Here is a 16,085-nt window from a genome sequence, read left to right as displayed (position 1 = left end):
CAAAAGGACGAAGGGAGGCAAAAAGCTGGCGCCATTACACGTGGCGGCGGCCTTGACCGTTAGATGAGCATGCGAATTTAACAGTGATAGTATGGGTCGTTTTTTTTTTTTTTTTTGGTTTAGATGAGACTATGACACCCGTAGCTAAAACGAAAAGAGAAAGTGAGTGACTGAGTGCGAGAGAGAGAGAAGAGGAAGGTGTTTTGTTATACAGTCAGAGACAGAAGAAAGAAAGAAAGGAAGAAAGGGCAGTGCTGCTTCTATTCTGTGCTCTGAGATAGAGATAGAGCGCCAAAAAGCTCATCAACACCTGCAAAGGAATCAGAGAGAGAAAGAGAGACTTAAATTGAGAGTGAGAGAGAGAGAGGGCATGGCGGCGTTGCAGAGAGGGATGTAAATTCCAAGTCTTTAATGCTATATATTCAATCTTGGAAGAGAGAAGAAAAATAAAACAAGAATTAAAAGCCCGCGAGCGCGAGCTTCATTGACGACGCGCTCTATCTCTCTCTCTCTCTCTCTCTAACCAACTGAGCTGCCAACATCTGTCTTGCAATTAGAGCACAGAGATAGAAAGAGAGACACAAACACTCACATGTTGGTTTTGTTATAGGAAACTGATCTCTCTCTCGATCTCTCTAGCGCTCTCTCTCTGGTGAGCTTGTGAGGTATAAAGAATTGTGAAAGTTGGAGAATTTGAAATCGAGGCAGGGTTTGGAGTTGAGGTGGGAGAGGAGGGCGTGCGTCTGATATGGATTTTCGGTTACGATTGGGGGACGGGGAAGAGAAGAAGCAATGGCTGGTTTTTTCTCATTAGGTGGAGGAAGTCGGAATCCGGAAAGCAGGAATCAGTATCAACAACCGCAACCGAGTGATATTCCGCCGGAGACGTTGTTTTGGTACAAGAATAATGAAGAGGGCATGCCAAACAAAGGAAGCTTCGAGTTATGGCAGCACCAGCAGCAGCAACTACAGCACCACCACCACCAGCAACAGCAGCATCAGCTCCACCAGCTCCAACTCCAGCAAGATCTGTACGCCTCGGCCGCTGCTCTAGGCGTCGGTCCTAGCAGCATCAACGTCTCTGATGAGTCGTCGTCGCGGCCGTTCATGTTGATGAGACCCTCCTCGTCCGGCGGAGGAGGAGGTGGAGGTGGTGGGGGAGGTGGATCGACGTCCGGGAGCACCGTCAGCTGTCAAGACTGCGGCAACCAAGCCAAGAAAGATTGCGTGCACATGAGGTGCAGGACTTGCTGCAAGAGCCGAGGGTTCGAGTGCGCCACCCACGTGAAGAGCACGTGGGTCCCGGCGTCGAAGCGCCGTGAGAGGCAGCAGCAGCATCTCACGGCGCTGCAGCAGCAGCAGCAGCAACAACAACACGAAACAGTTCAAGTGATCCGCGGAGGCGGAGAGAATCCGAAAAGGCTGAGAGAGAGCAATCCAAACAATCCAAGCTCCAATTCTTCTCTGGGAGCTTGCACTCGCATTATCACAAACACGTCAGGTAGTACTACTTCTACTTCTACTTCTGCTACTGTAACCAACTGTTTGTTTGTTCTTCTTTGTTTACCTGATGAGATCGAGTGGAGTGGAGTGGAGCAAGGAATATAAGAGAGATGCATATACAGACAGAATTGTTCTCTGAAAAAGAATGAAAGGGTTTTTGGAAGGTAGCGCACTATGAGTGAGTGAGTGAGTGATCCATAAAACCTCCAACAACTACTGAGAGACCTCATCTCGATTGCGTGTGAAGAGAAGAAATCGACCTCCATTATAGTGAAACACCATTCCCATCAGCTTTTATGTCTTTCTTTCTTTCTTTCTTTTCATTCCTTTTCCTTTTCCAAAACACTGTTCTTCAGTCTTCCTGACGATCCGTTTCACAGTGAGCTGATGAGAAAGAAAGAAGAAAGAAACAAGAAAACTATATAATTTCTTGGGCCTCCTCTTGATATCTGTGTTCATGTGTGTTTCGCGTCGCTGGCTCTTTTCTTGCAATAAACAAATATACGATTTCTGTCTTTGTTTATTTATTTGAGAAATATATTATATGTTTGTACAAGTTAAATCTAACTAATTTATGGTGCTGGTGATTTACATGAATGTAGGGTTGGAACTGGGGAATTTTCCGCCCGAACTGACCTCTCCCGCGTTGTTCCGCTGCGTGAGAGTGAGCTCCATCGACGACGATGAAGATCAGTACGCATATCAGACGGCGGTGAACATCGCCGGCCACGTGTTCAAGGGAATTCTCTACAACCAAGGCCCTGCTGATAATAACAACTACAATATGAGCACAGGTGGCGAGAGCTCGTCTGGGGGAGGAGGCGGAGGCGGAGGTGGTGGAGGAGTCATTCAACCCCTCAATCTCATCAATGCCGCTCCCACTACAGCTGTCAGTGGCGGTGTAACGGTGGCTGCAGCTTCAGGTTCCGGGACGTTAATGGATCCTAACTCTCTATACCCGGCTAACCCATTTATGGCATCGGGTACGCAATTCTTCCTACCACCAAGATCTTGATGGTCATTTGATTGATCAAAACAAACAACATTCTTCTTCATGGTCCTCTTCTTCTTCTTGACTAGTAGCTACGAGTACTACTACCACGATTCGACGATTTGATCGTCGTCTCCGTTTAATATTTGATGAATGCCTTGTAGTGGGATTTGAAACTCACACATTTGAACTAGAATAGGAGTAGAGAGAAAGGGAAGGAAACTGAGGTAGAGATTGAGAGAGGAAAATGATGCGGAACGTGTTTGTTTTGTTAACAATTACCAATCCAAAGCTAGCTGCTGCTTAAATTGTTTAGTTCAAACATGATTATGATCATTATTATTAATTCTTCTTCAGTCGCTCAATTATTTTCTTGTTAGCCTGAAAGCTTTCCTTTCCTTTCTTTATAAGTAACTAGTTTCCCTTGAGTGTTGAATTGTGGTGTGTTTTCCTCTCTTGGATTGAATCCTATTACACTTTTTGGTTGGTTTTGAACTTAAGAAGCTGCTTTTTCCCTTATTACCGGTATATATGTTTGCTGGTTTGGAAGATTGGAATGAAACTTTTGCTTAAGTATATAAAGTCGTCTGTTCACTATTTTCAAGTTCAAAAGGTGGAAGCAAGTCTATCTCTTGTTCAACATCTTTCCCCATTAATTTATACTTAAATCACATAGACGTGACTTTCATGTCAAAACTGGAAATATTGGTTTAGTGCTTATCTACTGCCATGTTTAATGCATATCTGCATTCTGCAGGAAGGTATATATAGTTGAAGAACTGCTTCAACTTGTAGGATTTTGCACACTTGTCTAAATATATTTTCCCATAATATAAACCTTTGTTGTTGGAGCTTACTGCATGAATACTTAGGAACCATGAAACAGACCAGAAAATTGAAGGCTATTTCTGCAATTTTTGTTCAGTTCCCAATAGATTTCTTTTCTTATGAATATGCATGAGTCGTTGATATTTCCTGATGAACATTTTAGCTCAACCATGCTTATTGATGTAACTAAATTGTATCACAGGCTTTTGTACCAAAATAACTCAAGTAAGGTGGGTGGTTGGGGTCAAAGTATTGAAGTTTATATGCTATACTATAGTAAACATGCAAGCCTTTTATAAATGTTATAGTTTGAGTAAATTTTTATTTTTAGATCTTAATTTTTTGTGACCTGATAGATTTTGGGATAGAGTAAATAGCTAAGTCTGACCTATCGTCAGCAGTTTTCAACTATTTCCTAATTTACTTAACTGAATCATTTTATATATATTGTATGCATTATTGAAATTGTATATGGAAAACCTGAACTAGTCAAGATGCTTTTTGCAAGCTTGTCTATTTTTGCCCAACTATTCCTAATGGAGGCTAGGGGTTTTGTTTGACTGATTAACTGTAATTAGATTTTGGTCAATGCACGGCTCCATATCTTTACTTCTTGTATATTAGTAGACAGTTTATTAGTTACTAGAAAATTCCTTCTATGCCATTTTGCTTTCTTACTCGTTTCTTAGCATGAAATCCCAACTTACCTACCATCTAATTAGAGAGGAAACAGTGGATATGTCATTTCTTTGTTTGAATAAATATTAGTCATCAATAGATTTTGATCTAATGGTGGTTGGCATGAATTTTCATGCACATTGGTAAATAGGAGATCTATGCACTTAAAGCTGCATTTCCACAGATACTATCATGCCACAGATGTATATGTGCAATGAGACGAAGCTTATATCCAGAAAATTTATTGGAATTTTGATGGTGGTAGTCTAGAATCAACGCGTTTCTGTGTGCTAGGGTTTTGTAACTGGAGTATGCTTGCTCTTTGAGGTCTTAGGAAAATGTATACATACATATATGCAATGTGTGTGTCGTCTAGCTCCTTTTTTCTTATTTGATTATGATGGATCTTATATATGAGCTCTCATATATGAGTCTTTGGTAGGATATACAAGAATTGGTTTGCAATATCAACTGCAGTGAAAATATCTGCATCTGAAAACCAGGAATAGTGTCTGAAATTCTTTTTCTCCTTATATGATATGTGCCTTCCAATATAATTTGAACATATCATTGGTCATGTGAGAAACACTGCATGTACAGTAAGGACTTGATTTGTTGTTGTTCATTTGGTTTGTTAAAGTTGATCTCTAAGGTGATAAATAATGATTCTACTTGAGTACAGATCTGATAATTAATGTGATTATTGATCGTCTTTTGAATTGATATTGAATTTATCAAGCAGGAACTCTTTCAAGGATTGTTGTTGCTGTCCAGATAATGTAGAAATTACTTATCATGTTTTCTCAGCTGTTGATTTGATGCATATCTGATCAAACTACTTCGAGTGCATTGTTTGCATGTGATTCAGAATCAATTTCGTCCATTTAACTTTGCTTTCACTATGCTTGTATTGAAGTACAAGTCTTGTCTGATTATTTGCATTCCGGCTCTCTCGAGTGATATCACATGTATTGCTATTTCATTTTTTGAACTTATATGATGAGAAATGCTAGATTCGCTCTTGTGATTTCATAAAATTTGTTTAACAAATAATGTGTTCGACTGTTAGTATGCATAATTTTGTTGAAAACAGATGATGTTCTGAATAGGTCGACATTGTCTAAATCAATGTTATAGTTCCTATCAAACGCATTTCAGTCTCCCTGAAATTAGGTGGAAGTTGTTTGCAGCACATAATAGCAGCTTGAATGAATAGAAAGCAAAATGTGTTGCAACAGTGATGCCATGTGATGCAGCTGTTTCACCATGGCTTCTTTCCCCAGAAGAACACAATTAAACACAAATTTATTGTTGGGATTCCATAGGTAAAAAAGCTTAGATGACAACTGGTAATTCTAAAGTCTAAACCCCTAGAACCCGAAGCCAAATTTATTTCCTGGCTGGTGTTGGTAAAAAGATCTTATCACAATTTAATAGAATTTAATAGTGATACTGGCAAAAGAAATTGGAAAGAGAAAAACAAAAAGAGAGGAAATTATTTTCATCCATTCCCAATGCAAAAAAATTATTGAGGCTAGCTACTTTACTAGAAATGATGATGATGAATATGACGCCCATATTTTTTGGCTCGAAAAACTTCCACTCAGAACCATGTTTCCTTGAGCAGCACAAGAGAATAATATTCCAATTCCTAGAAACGTACTTGTCGGGAATTGAATCATCCATCCATCCAATACATCCATCCATCCATTTTCTTTTGGTACTTTGGGAATCATCGATCATCCAACTGCTTTCGAATCTCCATTGTGCTTCTGTCGGTGCCTAATTCCTCCCACCAAAGTTTCACTACCATACAAGCACATCGATCCCCAACATATAGGTAGGTTTTAGTTATGCCAATATTTTGATCATGATTGTGTTAAAAGTAATTCCTCACTGCCTAGGTATATTTGGTCTATGATCAGCATTGTATGTGTAGGTGTAGAAGCACCTTGTAATTTCTTTTCCGAGCTCAATCATGAACTAGATGTGGCGAGCACTCTTCACAAGAGGTTTTCAATTCGCCGTTGAATCCCTAATTCTCTGCTTCTTTTTCCTACAGTTTATAGCTATAGCACAATGGAATTCAACGCATACTAAATCCAAGTGCCCCTAGCTCTAAGTTGGAGCAAGATAGAAGTTCAGATATGCATGGAATGTCCAAGTATATAGATACACGGTAGCAGGTTATTGGTACTGAATTAGTTCTTTTAATGAATCACTACATAAATAGCTACCGGATTATCAGTGCAATACCTAATTATGGTTAAATTTCAATCATGCATCTTCTGCATCAGTTTAATCCTACTAGGGGCCTATGCTATGCAGCGTTACACAACTGCATTGATCAAAATGTTCATATCTCAGCTTCTCAAGTGTGCCTATAAATTATTCTTCCAATGCTGTCATCACACTACAATTCTGTGCTACAAGAGATTGTGCTCTTGACTCCCATGCAACAGTGAGCAATCCTAGCTCAGCACACTCAGAATTCTTCCTGCAACCAGCAGAGACCTCATCAGCTTATCTGATGAGCAATTGGTTTTCATATATAGAAAGAGCGGCTCTGTTTGGATTCTTCTAGCTGTATTCTTCCACAAAAAAACACAGATGGGTTGCCTAGCTAATAAGCCAGGGGCACCACGACCAATGAGGCATGCATTCAAAGGGAACCATAGCTAGCTTAGCCCCCTTCTAGGGTTTGTTATGGTAATTACCATGATATTAGGGCAATAGGAAGCAGGCGGGTTCGGCATGATCATTTTTCCCCAGCTCTAGGGTTTGTAGAGCTTAGAGTGAGCCCAAGGGAAACATGATGGGTTTTCTTCCCTGCGTGGTGTGGGCATTATTGTAATTGTGGTCCCAAGTTACAAAGCAATCTTATTGGATAATCGACTTCTGCTTTGCTGCAGAAAGTTTTGCTTTACTTGACTACACCAGCTGTTGATACTGTTGCTGTTCCAATCCAAGCCCTATTTTTCTGAGAGGGAAAGGGAAAGGAGTAGATGAAGAAGATTTGGGTTTATGTTTATCCCTAAGATGAAAGCAGCAGCCTGAAAAAGAAGGGTAGCTCTAGCTCTGCAAGTGAAAAAGGAGGGGTTAGGGGAGGAGCTGTGACTTTTTAGGCATATATTTATTTTGGAAGAGACGAAAGATTTGATTTATTTTTCTCATGAATCGTCTCTTCAATGGACCAGTAAATATTCTTTTGGTTGTAAGATCTCCGGACCAAGAGCCTTTACTTTTAGTTGATCCCTATCCCACCAAGGAATTTCAAATTACCAGACTGTACATTCTCTCATCGGGTATTTTACAAGACTACAAGACTACAAGAGTCATATTGTATCAGGACTCATGCATATTCTCATATACTCAGGGAGAAATGAATGAGAAAAAGAAATTATGTTTTGCTCTAATATCAGGTTAACTTGGTTCTAAAGCTTCTCTCATTCATGCACTGTTACCACAAAATTTAGAAATTGGAATTTATCTGAAACTGTCTGCTGTGTGTTTTTAGCTTCACAGATCAAATGCAAACTTTTTTCTAAAACTTCCGCAACCGATTAATAAGGATCCTAAAATGATATACCAAAGATGAACTGCATGAATTTCCTTCATAGAAATGCTAAGAATTCTATCTTCATGATCAGGAATTCTATCAATTGTTCACCATTTTTAGATTAAAAAGGGATTCCCGGCCCCCATTATCACATAAGGTTGGAAGGAACCCCCCTTTCTCAGTAAGAACAAAATAAATAGAAAAGGGTTGCCATTTGCCAACACCATTTCATCCAAAAGAGAAAAAAATGCACAAGGTTTCCAGGCAAGTTTTGTGAAAATTCTAATACGCACCAAGGTGCAAGTGAACCGAGCAATTAATCTGTAATATTTTGATCTAGTCATCTATGTCGCATTATCATGCATGTATTCTAATACCGTTAACAAAATTGAAACAAAAAAAAAATAGTCATAAGTGTTTCTAACACAGGAGGTGAGGATCTGAGGTCGAATAAGATGTACTCTTAATTATTATAGGCTCTTAATTTGATCAGATCTAAAATAAAAATGAAATGAAGGAATTTAGGGTCTTTAGTTTACATTGGATCTTCACATACGACGATTTGAGAACTTGCACATTAATTGTTCAAGTGCATCTTAGTGCGTAGAATTCGCTCCGTAATTTTTGTTGCCATACACAATTGCCAATAACACTTCGTTTGGCAAAAGTTTCACAAAAATGGCCTTTTGCTAACAAAATTTCGTGGCCGAAGTAATTTCGTTGGCAAACGATTTATAAGAAAAAGAGAGTGAAATTTCGTAGTCAAACACACCATTGCTGACAACATTTCTTCGGCAAACATATCACAAGACTAAAAGAAATATACACTGTTCGCCGGCAAAATTCGGCTGGCAAAAGAGAAACAGAAAACAGACGCATTTTGCCAGCCAACGATTCAAGGCCAAAATCCTCTAATATAAAGTTTTGGAACACGAAGTTCGACGGATGTGACTCCTCAGAAGCTCCCTCTAAGAAATAAGTTTACACCATTCAGCCTACGAATGAATCCTCAGCAAGTCTCTCCTTTTGGAAAAAAAAAGAAAAAAAGAAAAAAAAAGCCACCGGAACCCTCCGACCACTGGGAAATGGTACCAATGATACAGCCGTAAAACCAAAGATCAAGGAATGAGGCATTTCAACTTTAAGCGGCAAGCTCATGCTAAACAAGGCATAGTCGAAGTGAAAACACAAGTCTGTCCATTATATACCAAAATTTTCTATGAATGTAGTGTTAGGGTTTTCCCATACGTCTAAATATGCTGTTACATGAAAAACCTGACCCGAGTATAATGAACCGCTACAGTACTCTATCACAGTGAACAAAAGGGAAGCAACTAAAGCTAGTGTATGGCAGCTTGTAATATCCTTCATACCCAGAAGATGGGGAAATCCTTGATGAGATGCAGTCCCTATCTTTTCAAATTTAACCCTCCACCAGCTTATGCCCATTCTGAGTTTGTTTGTCGTAAGGACTCTTCTAACTTTCATCAGGGCTGTGGCAGTCTTCAGATGAATTACTAGTATGCAAGCACAACTACTTTCACCGACCAGATGGACGAGGTTTGCCCTTTATGGAGTTCAGGTGTTGGGTGACAAATATGACTCCCATCACAAGTATGAGGACACCAACTAGTATGCTGAAGAAGAGGGCTCCTGGTTGCCTGGTTTGGACAAACCCATACACCCCAGTTGAGGTCACAAGAATGAGGTCGGTGAGCCCGTCATTTGAGAAGTCCTCAGCAATCAAGGCATGGGTAGGTGATGCTGGAAGCTCAAGGGAGGTTAAAATACTTCCCCCAGGCGATATCACGATAGCCTCTTGGTCTCCAGCCGCAAGGATCACTTCCTGATTGTCATGGACACGCAAGGAGAATGCCTTCAGTGTAGGGACCACTACAGCAGCTTCCATCATCCCCGCTGGAGATGGAAGATTTGACCATGTAGCACCCGTTAACAGATGCCAATTCCAAACAGCACCGTGACCGTGCAAGCCGGGTGAGTAGGATGTTACCTGAGAGAAACAGAACTTTTATGAGAAAACAGCATACCTTGCAGGCTAACAGTTCAATTTTTCAAGTGGGCCATTTGATTTATTGAGATTCAAAATCATCTGAATCCATCTTGAAAGAAATTCATAATAGACATAATAAAAGGTGACACATAGGAGATCAATGAAAATTTAGAATACACCCCAATTTTGTCCCACCAGTATGAAAAGTCTAGCTACTTTTGAAGGAATATGACTATCAAATGGTCAAACAAGTATTTGCTCAAAGAATGAAAATTTAGAATACACCCCACATTCGTCGCACCATTGAAGAGTAGCTACTTTTGGAGCAATATGACTATCATAATGGTGAAACAAAATTTTCTCAGATAAACCAAAATTTAGAATACACCTCACTTTTGTCCCAATTTGGTCAAACATGTATTTGCTCAGATTGTGTCTTCAAATGACAACTGAAGTGACTTTGATTACGTAATTCAAAACAAAGATCCATTTCAAGATAACCACAGCAAGAATACTAATACAAAGTAGCATGCATACCTCACCACGATTTGTCAAAAAGACAACATCACCATGGCTTCCCTTTCGGTGCCTGTGGCCATCATTCCTTGGGATGAGAATAGGTGTTGCTACTTCCAATGAAGCCAAATCAGGAGCTCGACCATAGCTTCTAGAATAATCTCCATGTTGGAATAAGTTAAAAACTGAATGATGACATATAGAAGCATTAAATAGTTGCTCTCGTACAGGTACACCGGAGGTTGCAACGGCCCAACAAGGACGGAGCACTTCCATGGATCCACTAACAACAGTCTGTTCAGCGCCATTTCCGCCAACAGCCTGAAGAGAAGAAACATATTAACTCACTTATCACAGAGATTTTAGCTATAAGAGAATACATTTACTTGAAATTTGTAGTCACCATTTAATTGGTTTTCATATGCAACTACAATTTATTCCAGTGAGTGCTTTATGATGCTCCTATTCCAGTGTGTGCTTTATGATGCTCCACATCCACTTAAAAACATCAAAAGCTCAGATATGTACTATATTTTATATATGCATGGCCAATTGACTTGCAAACAGCTTTTTTTCTTGGTTGTTGCAATCACCAAACATAGGAGGTTTACTATTCTGCTTTAGATTCAATATTATCCATATCATTGCAGGGCATATTAGATTAATATGAAATATTACTTGGCATCTATGTACATCAAAGAATCTCTGAAGAAAGGCACCAAATCCTAACATCCAGTGAGCAATTTACATTCATTTATTTGGCCGTTCAAAAAACCAATTAGATTTGCCAAGAGACCAACAATGGAAACAAAAGAATTGTGCACCTGGACATGATCTAGGACACCATCACCATTTACATCTGCATGAAGACCAGCCTCTTGAAGATTAAGCTGTAGAGATCAACAAATAATTTGCATTACACCTTGAGCTAGTTAAAGCTGATATTACATAAACTTTTAACAAGCCAAGCATAGTTTAACCAGAGAAGTAATATCCCAGTTGTCAGATATAAGTGGAAAGGTTTACCTAAAATCAATGAAGGATATCCAAATAAATAAATAAAGAAAGAAAAACAGAATTAAAATAACAACCACTGAACGACTAAACACATTAAGGGTTTAGATACAATAAAACAAAATAAGTCGTTTTCATGGGTACTAGACCATATGAAGTTGTGTGGCACTACAACGGACACATGTGGGTTTTGGTTTACCTTACAAAGAGTGCGACCAGACGCTATGTGAACAGCTTCTATCCCTTCTTTTTGATGAGCGACAACCACGTTAGGGACCCACCAAAGTTGAGTGTGATTTGTGATGGTCGGGATATATTGATATGGCTGCACCAGTAAAAGAAACAGCTTAAAAAGGAAGTTCATATATAAGAGTAAGACATTCCGCACAAGGGTGTTCACAAATCTCACCTTCTTGGATTTCACTGAACCAGCATATTGGGCAGCTTTTCCAATTAAGTTGGAAATCTTTTTTGACGAGTCCTTTCCAGGAGGATTATTTTCTTCAGGCTTATGGAAAGGGTAGTTTGTATTCTTTCCTGCTGTTTTCTTCAATGTTTTCCTTTTGTGCCTCCTGAAGTGTGCAAGTTTCAACATAGTATCTTCTCTTCTATCCTGATAATGACATGTAAATTCACAACCAATCATGCCATCAGCAAAATAACATTAGGCTGAAGGAGGGACAACCAATAGGGTAAAAGACAGAGTTGTTAAAATACCCAATGATGCGGCATAACTCCAAGGATTGATTCTCTGAATTCCCTACATGCAAACTACAATTTAGCATGTATTAGGAAGCTTATCTCACAGAAACGTAACACCACTTCTATATGAAATGTATTCAATCCAAAGAAGAAAGAACCCAAAAAATTTATACACAAAGATGAATAATCTTCCTGAAATAAGATCTGTTGTGGGCTTCATGCTTGAGATTCAATAAAAGTTGTATGCTCCACAATACTAAGAAGGAATGAAAAGATTCACAACATACTTCTCCTGGTTGACGACTGTTCAAAGCCTGAACATCAAGTTTGTAATTGTGCTGGGGAATCAACTGTGATGCATCTGAAGCATGTGCTTCAATATTCTACACAATCAAATAACAGAATCAGCTATATGGGAAGAAGATACTTCACGAGCTCAAATAACCATAAGATGAAATACATTCCACAAATTCTGTAAAGAAACTTAATTGGTGAAGCTTAAGTTATAATTTTGCTTAGTTACTATCTAATAATAAACACGTACTATTTTCCCAAGCTTTCTCCATTCAATAGTCTACCATGAGACTATGACTTACTCATATCTTGTACAGGAACTGAAGAAAGGAGATAGAAGGACCTATTCTCACAAGATAGAAACAGGAGGACAGAAATAGGGTAGAAGGAGCACAGACTTCCTAGTTCAACATTCCTTTTAGATATAGCATTACAAAGGAAAATGCGAAAACGTAAAGATATAAAACAAAGTGATAAGATAACTCACCTCATTTTTTCTAGTCCATCTAATTTTTCCAGAACCACCGGCAAATGCATATAGTGCAAAATGGCGTAAATCCACAGTTTCAGAATTTTCAGATGCCTAAGAAAGAGAGAGAAAAATGAAATCAAGAAAGGATTCTACATCTAATAAAAAGCACTCAGCTCTTACTACTGGTACATGTATAGCTCAATCGTTCATATTTTAGAGGAACTCAAAGAGCTTAAGGCCTTAAAAATTATGCACTTGGCAGTTAAAATGAGGAGCAAACAGTAAGCAAACTACTAAAATATAGAAAGCATAGCTCATGTATTTAGAAGCCAATAAGGGAAAGGAACATATAAAGTGATATTCTTTACATCAAGAAGAAAATGCTCAAGTAAATGCATAAGTGCCAAAATCTCATTATCTACACTAATCACAACATTAATACTGAAGAAAACTTGATAAATCTGTCCGTGCAAAATCAAAAATATATCTTTCTTACCTCCTTTTCAGTTAGATTTCTTCTATGCTGCTCAGCACTTCTCTCTGCCATCCCAATTTCTTCAAAAGGATCCAAGGTAATCTGCAAAAGCCAAAGTACATTAATACAGCATCAAACAGCGTAGGAATTCGTTTCAAACACACGGGGAGACAAGAATCATCCACACGAACTCGACAATGAGTAATCATCTTAACAAACAACTACAAAAGAGAGTGATCAAAACAAAATCGTAAACATACATGAGGCTGCATTTCCATCCTTCCGCCAACAATCACCAACCCAGAATCCCCATGCTTCAGAGTGTAATTGGTTATCGAAATCGCAATCTCCCTATGGTGAGCATTATGCGGAAAATCCTCCTACAAATTGCCAGTAAGACCACACATTCAAACAAACATCATCAAATACCACACGAAACAAAATCGCAGCCACAAACCTGCAAATTAACATCCCACAGCCTCTTGAGATTGGAATCAAAGCACATTACAGACCAGCCGGACGTAACAACCACCAAAACCTGCCTGGCTCTCTGCCCGGGCCTCACTTTCTCTATAACTCCGGTAGCCATCGCCACCGCGCGTCTGCCGGAGGAGATTCGGATTTTATCCGGCAAAAGGCTGACCTCAGCCAGAACACGCGCGCTACTGAATCCTTCATCCACGCGCCGACTATGAGGCTCCAAAATCTAACAGTAAATTTATCTAATCAGTAACAACAAGTTGAAGCCTCTATGAAATTAGGTCAAATCGAGTGAGAGAGACTGACCTGGATTTTGGCGTCGTGAGTGGCGACGAGGACTTCCTTCTTGCCGTCGCCGTTAAGATCGGCGACGATCGGCGGCGGGAGGCGCTCGGCTTCGTACTTGATGGGGTAGTCGTCGGAGAGGTGCATCCATGCCTCACGGAAGGAGAAGTCGCCTTCGTGCTGAGAAAGTTTACAACAAGGCAAAAGAGTCAATCGGAGAGAAACGGAAAAAAAAGCGGTGAGAGAGAGAGCTAGGGTTTTGGGGCGAACCTGAAGAGAGAAGAAGATAGCGAAAGCAGAGAGCATGAGAATCGCCAAATCTCGCTTCCTCATCTTTAATTTAATCACGCTCCGGTGAGAACTCGGCAGACCCAAAGCTGTAGCTGTAGTGTTGAGACTTGAGACGAAGCCTGTGTGACTGTGAGTATGTTCCAGTTCTCGAACGACGTCGTTTTGACCTTCTTAGCGGACACGTCATAAAAAGGGACCAATAACGAAATTTGTTAACATTATGGACGAAAAGTCATTGATGCCCCCGGTTCTCACACTTGCCTACATTTGTCTATAAAGTTATTACATCATCGATCTCACCAGCTCATGGCTCACCGACCGATAGAGCAATGGAATTTTGATGTGCAAAAATGATTATGAGAAATATTGATGGATTTCTTTCGTCAATTACTGCCAAGGTAAACACCACTGATGCATCGTTTTTTTTTGCAGTTTCTGTAGTTAAGCAGGTGTTAATGTCATCATCTGGACAATGGTGAAAGACTGAGGCATGAAACTGCATTATATTTTAGCTACTGTCTGGTCTATATACATATACACAAAGGGAACTGTTAGAGGAGGCTCATTGCCTCATTTTCTGTTACAGTTTACAAGAAGTTACAGTTAAATCATTTTGGGATCATGATCAGTTAGGCTTTGGTGTCGGCACTACCATGGTCCGCTGCCTTTTGCTTCCTCTGCATCTCTAGATATGCAGCAAGTTGATCCTTCTTCCTTTTAGCGAACTCTAGTTCCTTCTCCAGGTTGTTAATCTGGTTCATTCCCGAAACAAAAAAGCAAAAACTGAGTATCCAATAGACAATTGAGTCGAAAGATAAGCTGTTGAAAATTCCCAACCGGAAACCATGAAACAAAAAGATGTGATTCAGTTGAAAGTTATACATACCGTCTGTTTCAACTGATCCTCCTTCTTCACATGTTCCTCATACCTGTAGCAAAAGGAATTTCTTGGGGTTAGTTCAACAACAAAAGCACAGGTCCTGAACTTCCAACTAACCTGCCTGGTTAAGCTAGAGAAGTTCATAATATGGATAACAAGGATCTGTTCAGATAAAATTAACTGCATACCTCAAGAAGAGTTGTATATTTTCCTCACATATCTCCTCAACTGACATGCCATCTGTATTGCCATCAGAGATCACTACTTCTTCTGGACTCTGTAATGGTATTCAACAATGCTAAGAATTCTGAACTTCAGAAAGTTAAAAACAAGAACACTAATCTGAAAATCAGAGAGCCTGAAAGAGTTTCCTCAAGGTCCGTTTTTGGTTCATTGCCCATTTACACGGCATTAGTTAAAAAGAGAAAAAAGTAAAAAAAGAGGTGCTCATGAACATAAATGTGGCTGGACCTGCTGCCATGCTAAACCTTCAAGTGGCTATACCCATGTATTCATTTTTAAGGATTTCAAGGGATATCAGGTTGGCAACATGGGATTCTTGTTTCATTACTCAAAAGTATTGTTTCAACTAAAGTTTGTTTCACCATATTGTAAAACCTGACATTAGTCATAAACAAAATGAACAGCAACAACTCATCACTTGTTTCAGTGTCCACTTACATGCTGCGCATCACTCATATCAACATCAATACGTGTTGGTCCACCAGAAGATTTAGCAGGACGTTGTTCCCTGTGCAGCTTGAGTTCACTAGGAATAAGAGGCTGGTAGCCCACAAAGTGACAATGGCCTTTCCTGTCTTGTCCAGAAATATTCCAGTAATCAAAAAAGTGTAAAGATGCATCATAAATTATGTCAGGAAATGGCAGCACTACACCATGTGAGTGTAAGAGAAAACAAAAGACGTACGACACTTCTAGATAGGATAATTGTACATTATCATGTTTCTGATGCATAACCTACTTCTGATGCATATATGATAGTGATGTTGATAACTATTAGATCTCACACACAATAATTTAACTATTCTATAAAAGCCAAGGGCAAACTGAAGCTTCTTTCCTTGGATCACTCTGCAATGGAGGAA

At 39.4% G+C, this 16,085-nt stretch overlaps 3 protein-coding genes across 3 annotated transcripts in view; 1 reads left to right on the top strand and 2 right to left on the bottom strand.

Annotated features, from left to right (window-relative positions):
• The first annotated feature begins 344 nt into the window (after nucleotides 1-344).
• LOC101303856 lies at nucleotides 345-4,783 on the top strand. The gene is made up of 3 exons (XM_004289059.1): nucleotides 345-1,501; nucleotides 2,106-2,486; nucleotides 4,743-4,783. Exons 1-3 carry the CDS (start codon nucleotides 793-795, stop codon nucleotides 4,781-4,783), a joined length of 1,131 nt encoding a protein of 376 aa, XP_004289107.1. The 5' UTR covers nucleotides 345-792.
• Nucleotides 4,784-8,692: 3,909 nt separating this feature from the next.
• On the bottom strand, nucleotides 8,693-14,192 carry LOC101311218. Its single transcript, XM_004287805.1, has 13 exons — nucleotides 14,079-14,192; nucleotides 13,830-13,988; nucleotides 13,501-13,749; nucleotides 13,304-13,423; nucleotides 13,065-13,145; nucleotides 12,584-12,679; nucleotides 12,090-12,185; nucleotides 11,818-11,871; nucleotides 11,510-11,713; nucleotides 11,300-11,425; nucleotides 10,911-10,976; nucleotides 10,108-10,407; nucleotides 8,693-9,570 (listed from the first exon to the last, which is right to left on the bottom strand). Exons 1-13 carry the CDS (start codon nucleotides 14,139-14,141, stop codon nucleotides 9,100-9,102), a joined length of 2,085 nt encoding a protein of 694 aa, XP_004287853.1. The 5' UTR covers nucleotides 14,142-14,192; the 3' UTR covers nucleotides 8,693-9,099.
• A 439-nt stretch (nucleotides 14,193-14,631) lies between these two features.
• Nucleotides 14,632-16,085, bottom strand: part of LOC101303562 (MORC family CW-type zinc finger protein 4-like) — a 5,788-nt gene continuing 4,334 nt past the window's right edge. The window contains exons 14-17 of the mRNA XM_004289058.1: nucleotides 15,661-15,793; nucleotides 15,168-15,256; nucleotides 14,986-15,028; nucleotides 14,632-14,851 (exon numbers count right to left, since the gene is read on the bottom strand). Of these exons, the coding sequence (XP_004289106.1) occupies nucleotides 14,729-14,851; nucleotides 14,986-15,028; nucleotides 15,168-15,256; nucleotides 15,661-15,793 (388 nt within the window). The 3' untranslated portion in view covers nucleotides 14,632-14,728. The remainder of the gene's footprint in view (nucleotides 14,852-14,985; nucleotides 15,029-15,167; nucleotides 15,257-15,660; nucleotides 15,794-16,085) is intronic.

This window comes from Fragaria vesca, linkage group LG1, assembly GCF_000184155.1.
Source record: "Fragaria vesca subsp. vesca linkage group LG1, FraVesHawaii_1.0, whole genome shotgun sequence".
NCBI lineage: Eukaryota > Viridiplantae > Streptophyta > Magnoliopsida > Rosales > Rosaceae > Fragaria > Fragaria vesca.
Note: the sequence above shows the minus strand (reverse complement) of the source record. Positions and strands in the feature narration are given on the sequence as shown.

Coding starts and splice junctions, on each gene's coding strand:
- LOC101303856 (XM_004289059.1), top strand. CDS start 793: ATGGCTGGTTTTTTCTCATTAGGTGGAGGAAGTCGGAATCCGGAAAGC. Junction 1,502..2,105: donor CATTATCACAAACACGTCAG/GTAGTACTACTT, acceptor ACATGAATGTAG/GGTTGGAACTGGGGAATTTT. Junction 2,487..4,742: donor TAACCCATTTATGGCATCGG/GTACGCAATTCT, acceptor TTTATCAAGCAG/GAACTCTTTCAAGGATTGTT.
- LOC101311218 (XM_004287805.1), bottom strand. CDS start 14,141: ATGAGGAAGCGAGATTTGGCGATTCTCATGCTCTCTGCTTTCGCTATC. Junction 13,750..13,829: donor CTCACGACGCCAAAATCCAG/GTCAGTCTCTCT, acceptor ATTTACTGTTAG/ATTTTGGAGCCTCATAGTCG. Junction 9,571..10,107: donor TTTTGACAAATCGTGGTGAG/GTATGCATGCTA, acceptor TGTTTCTCTCAG/GTAACATCCTACTCACCCGG.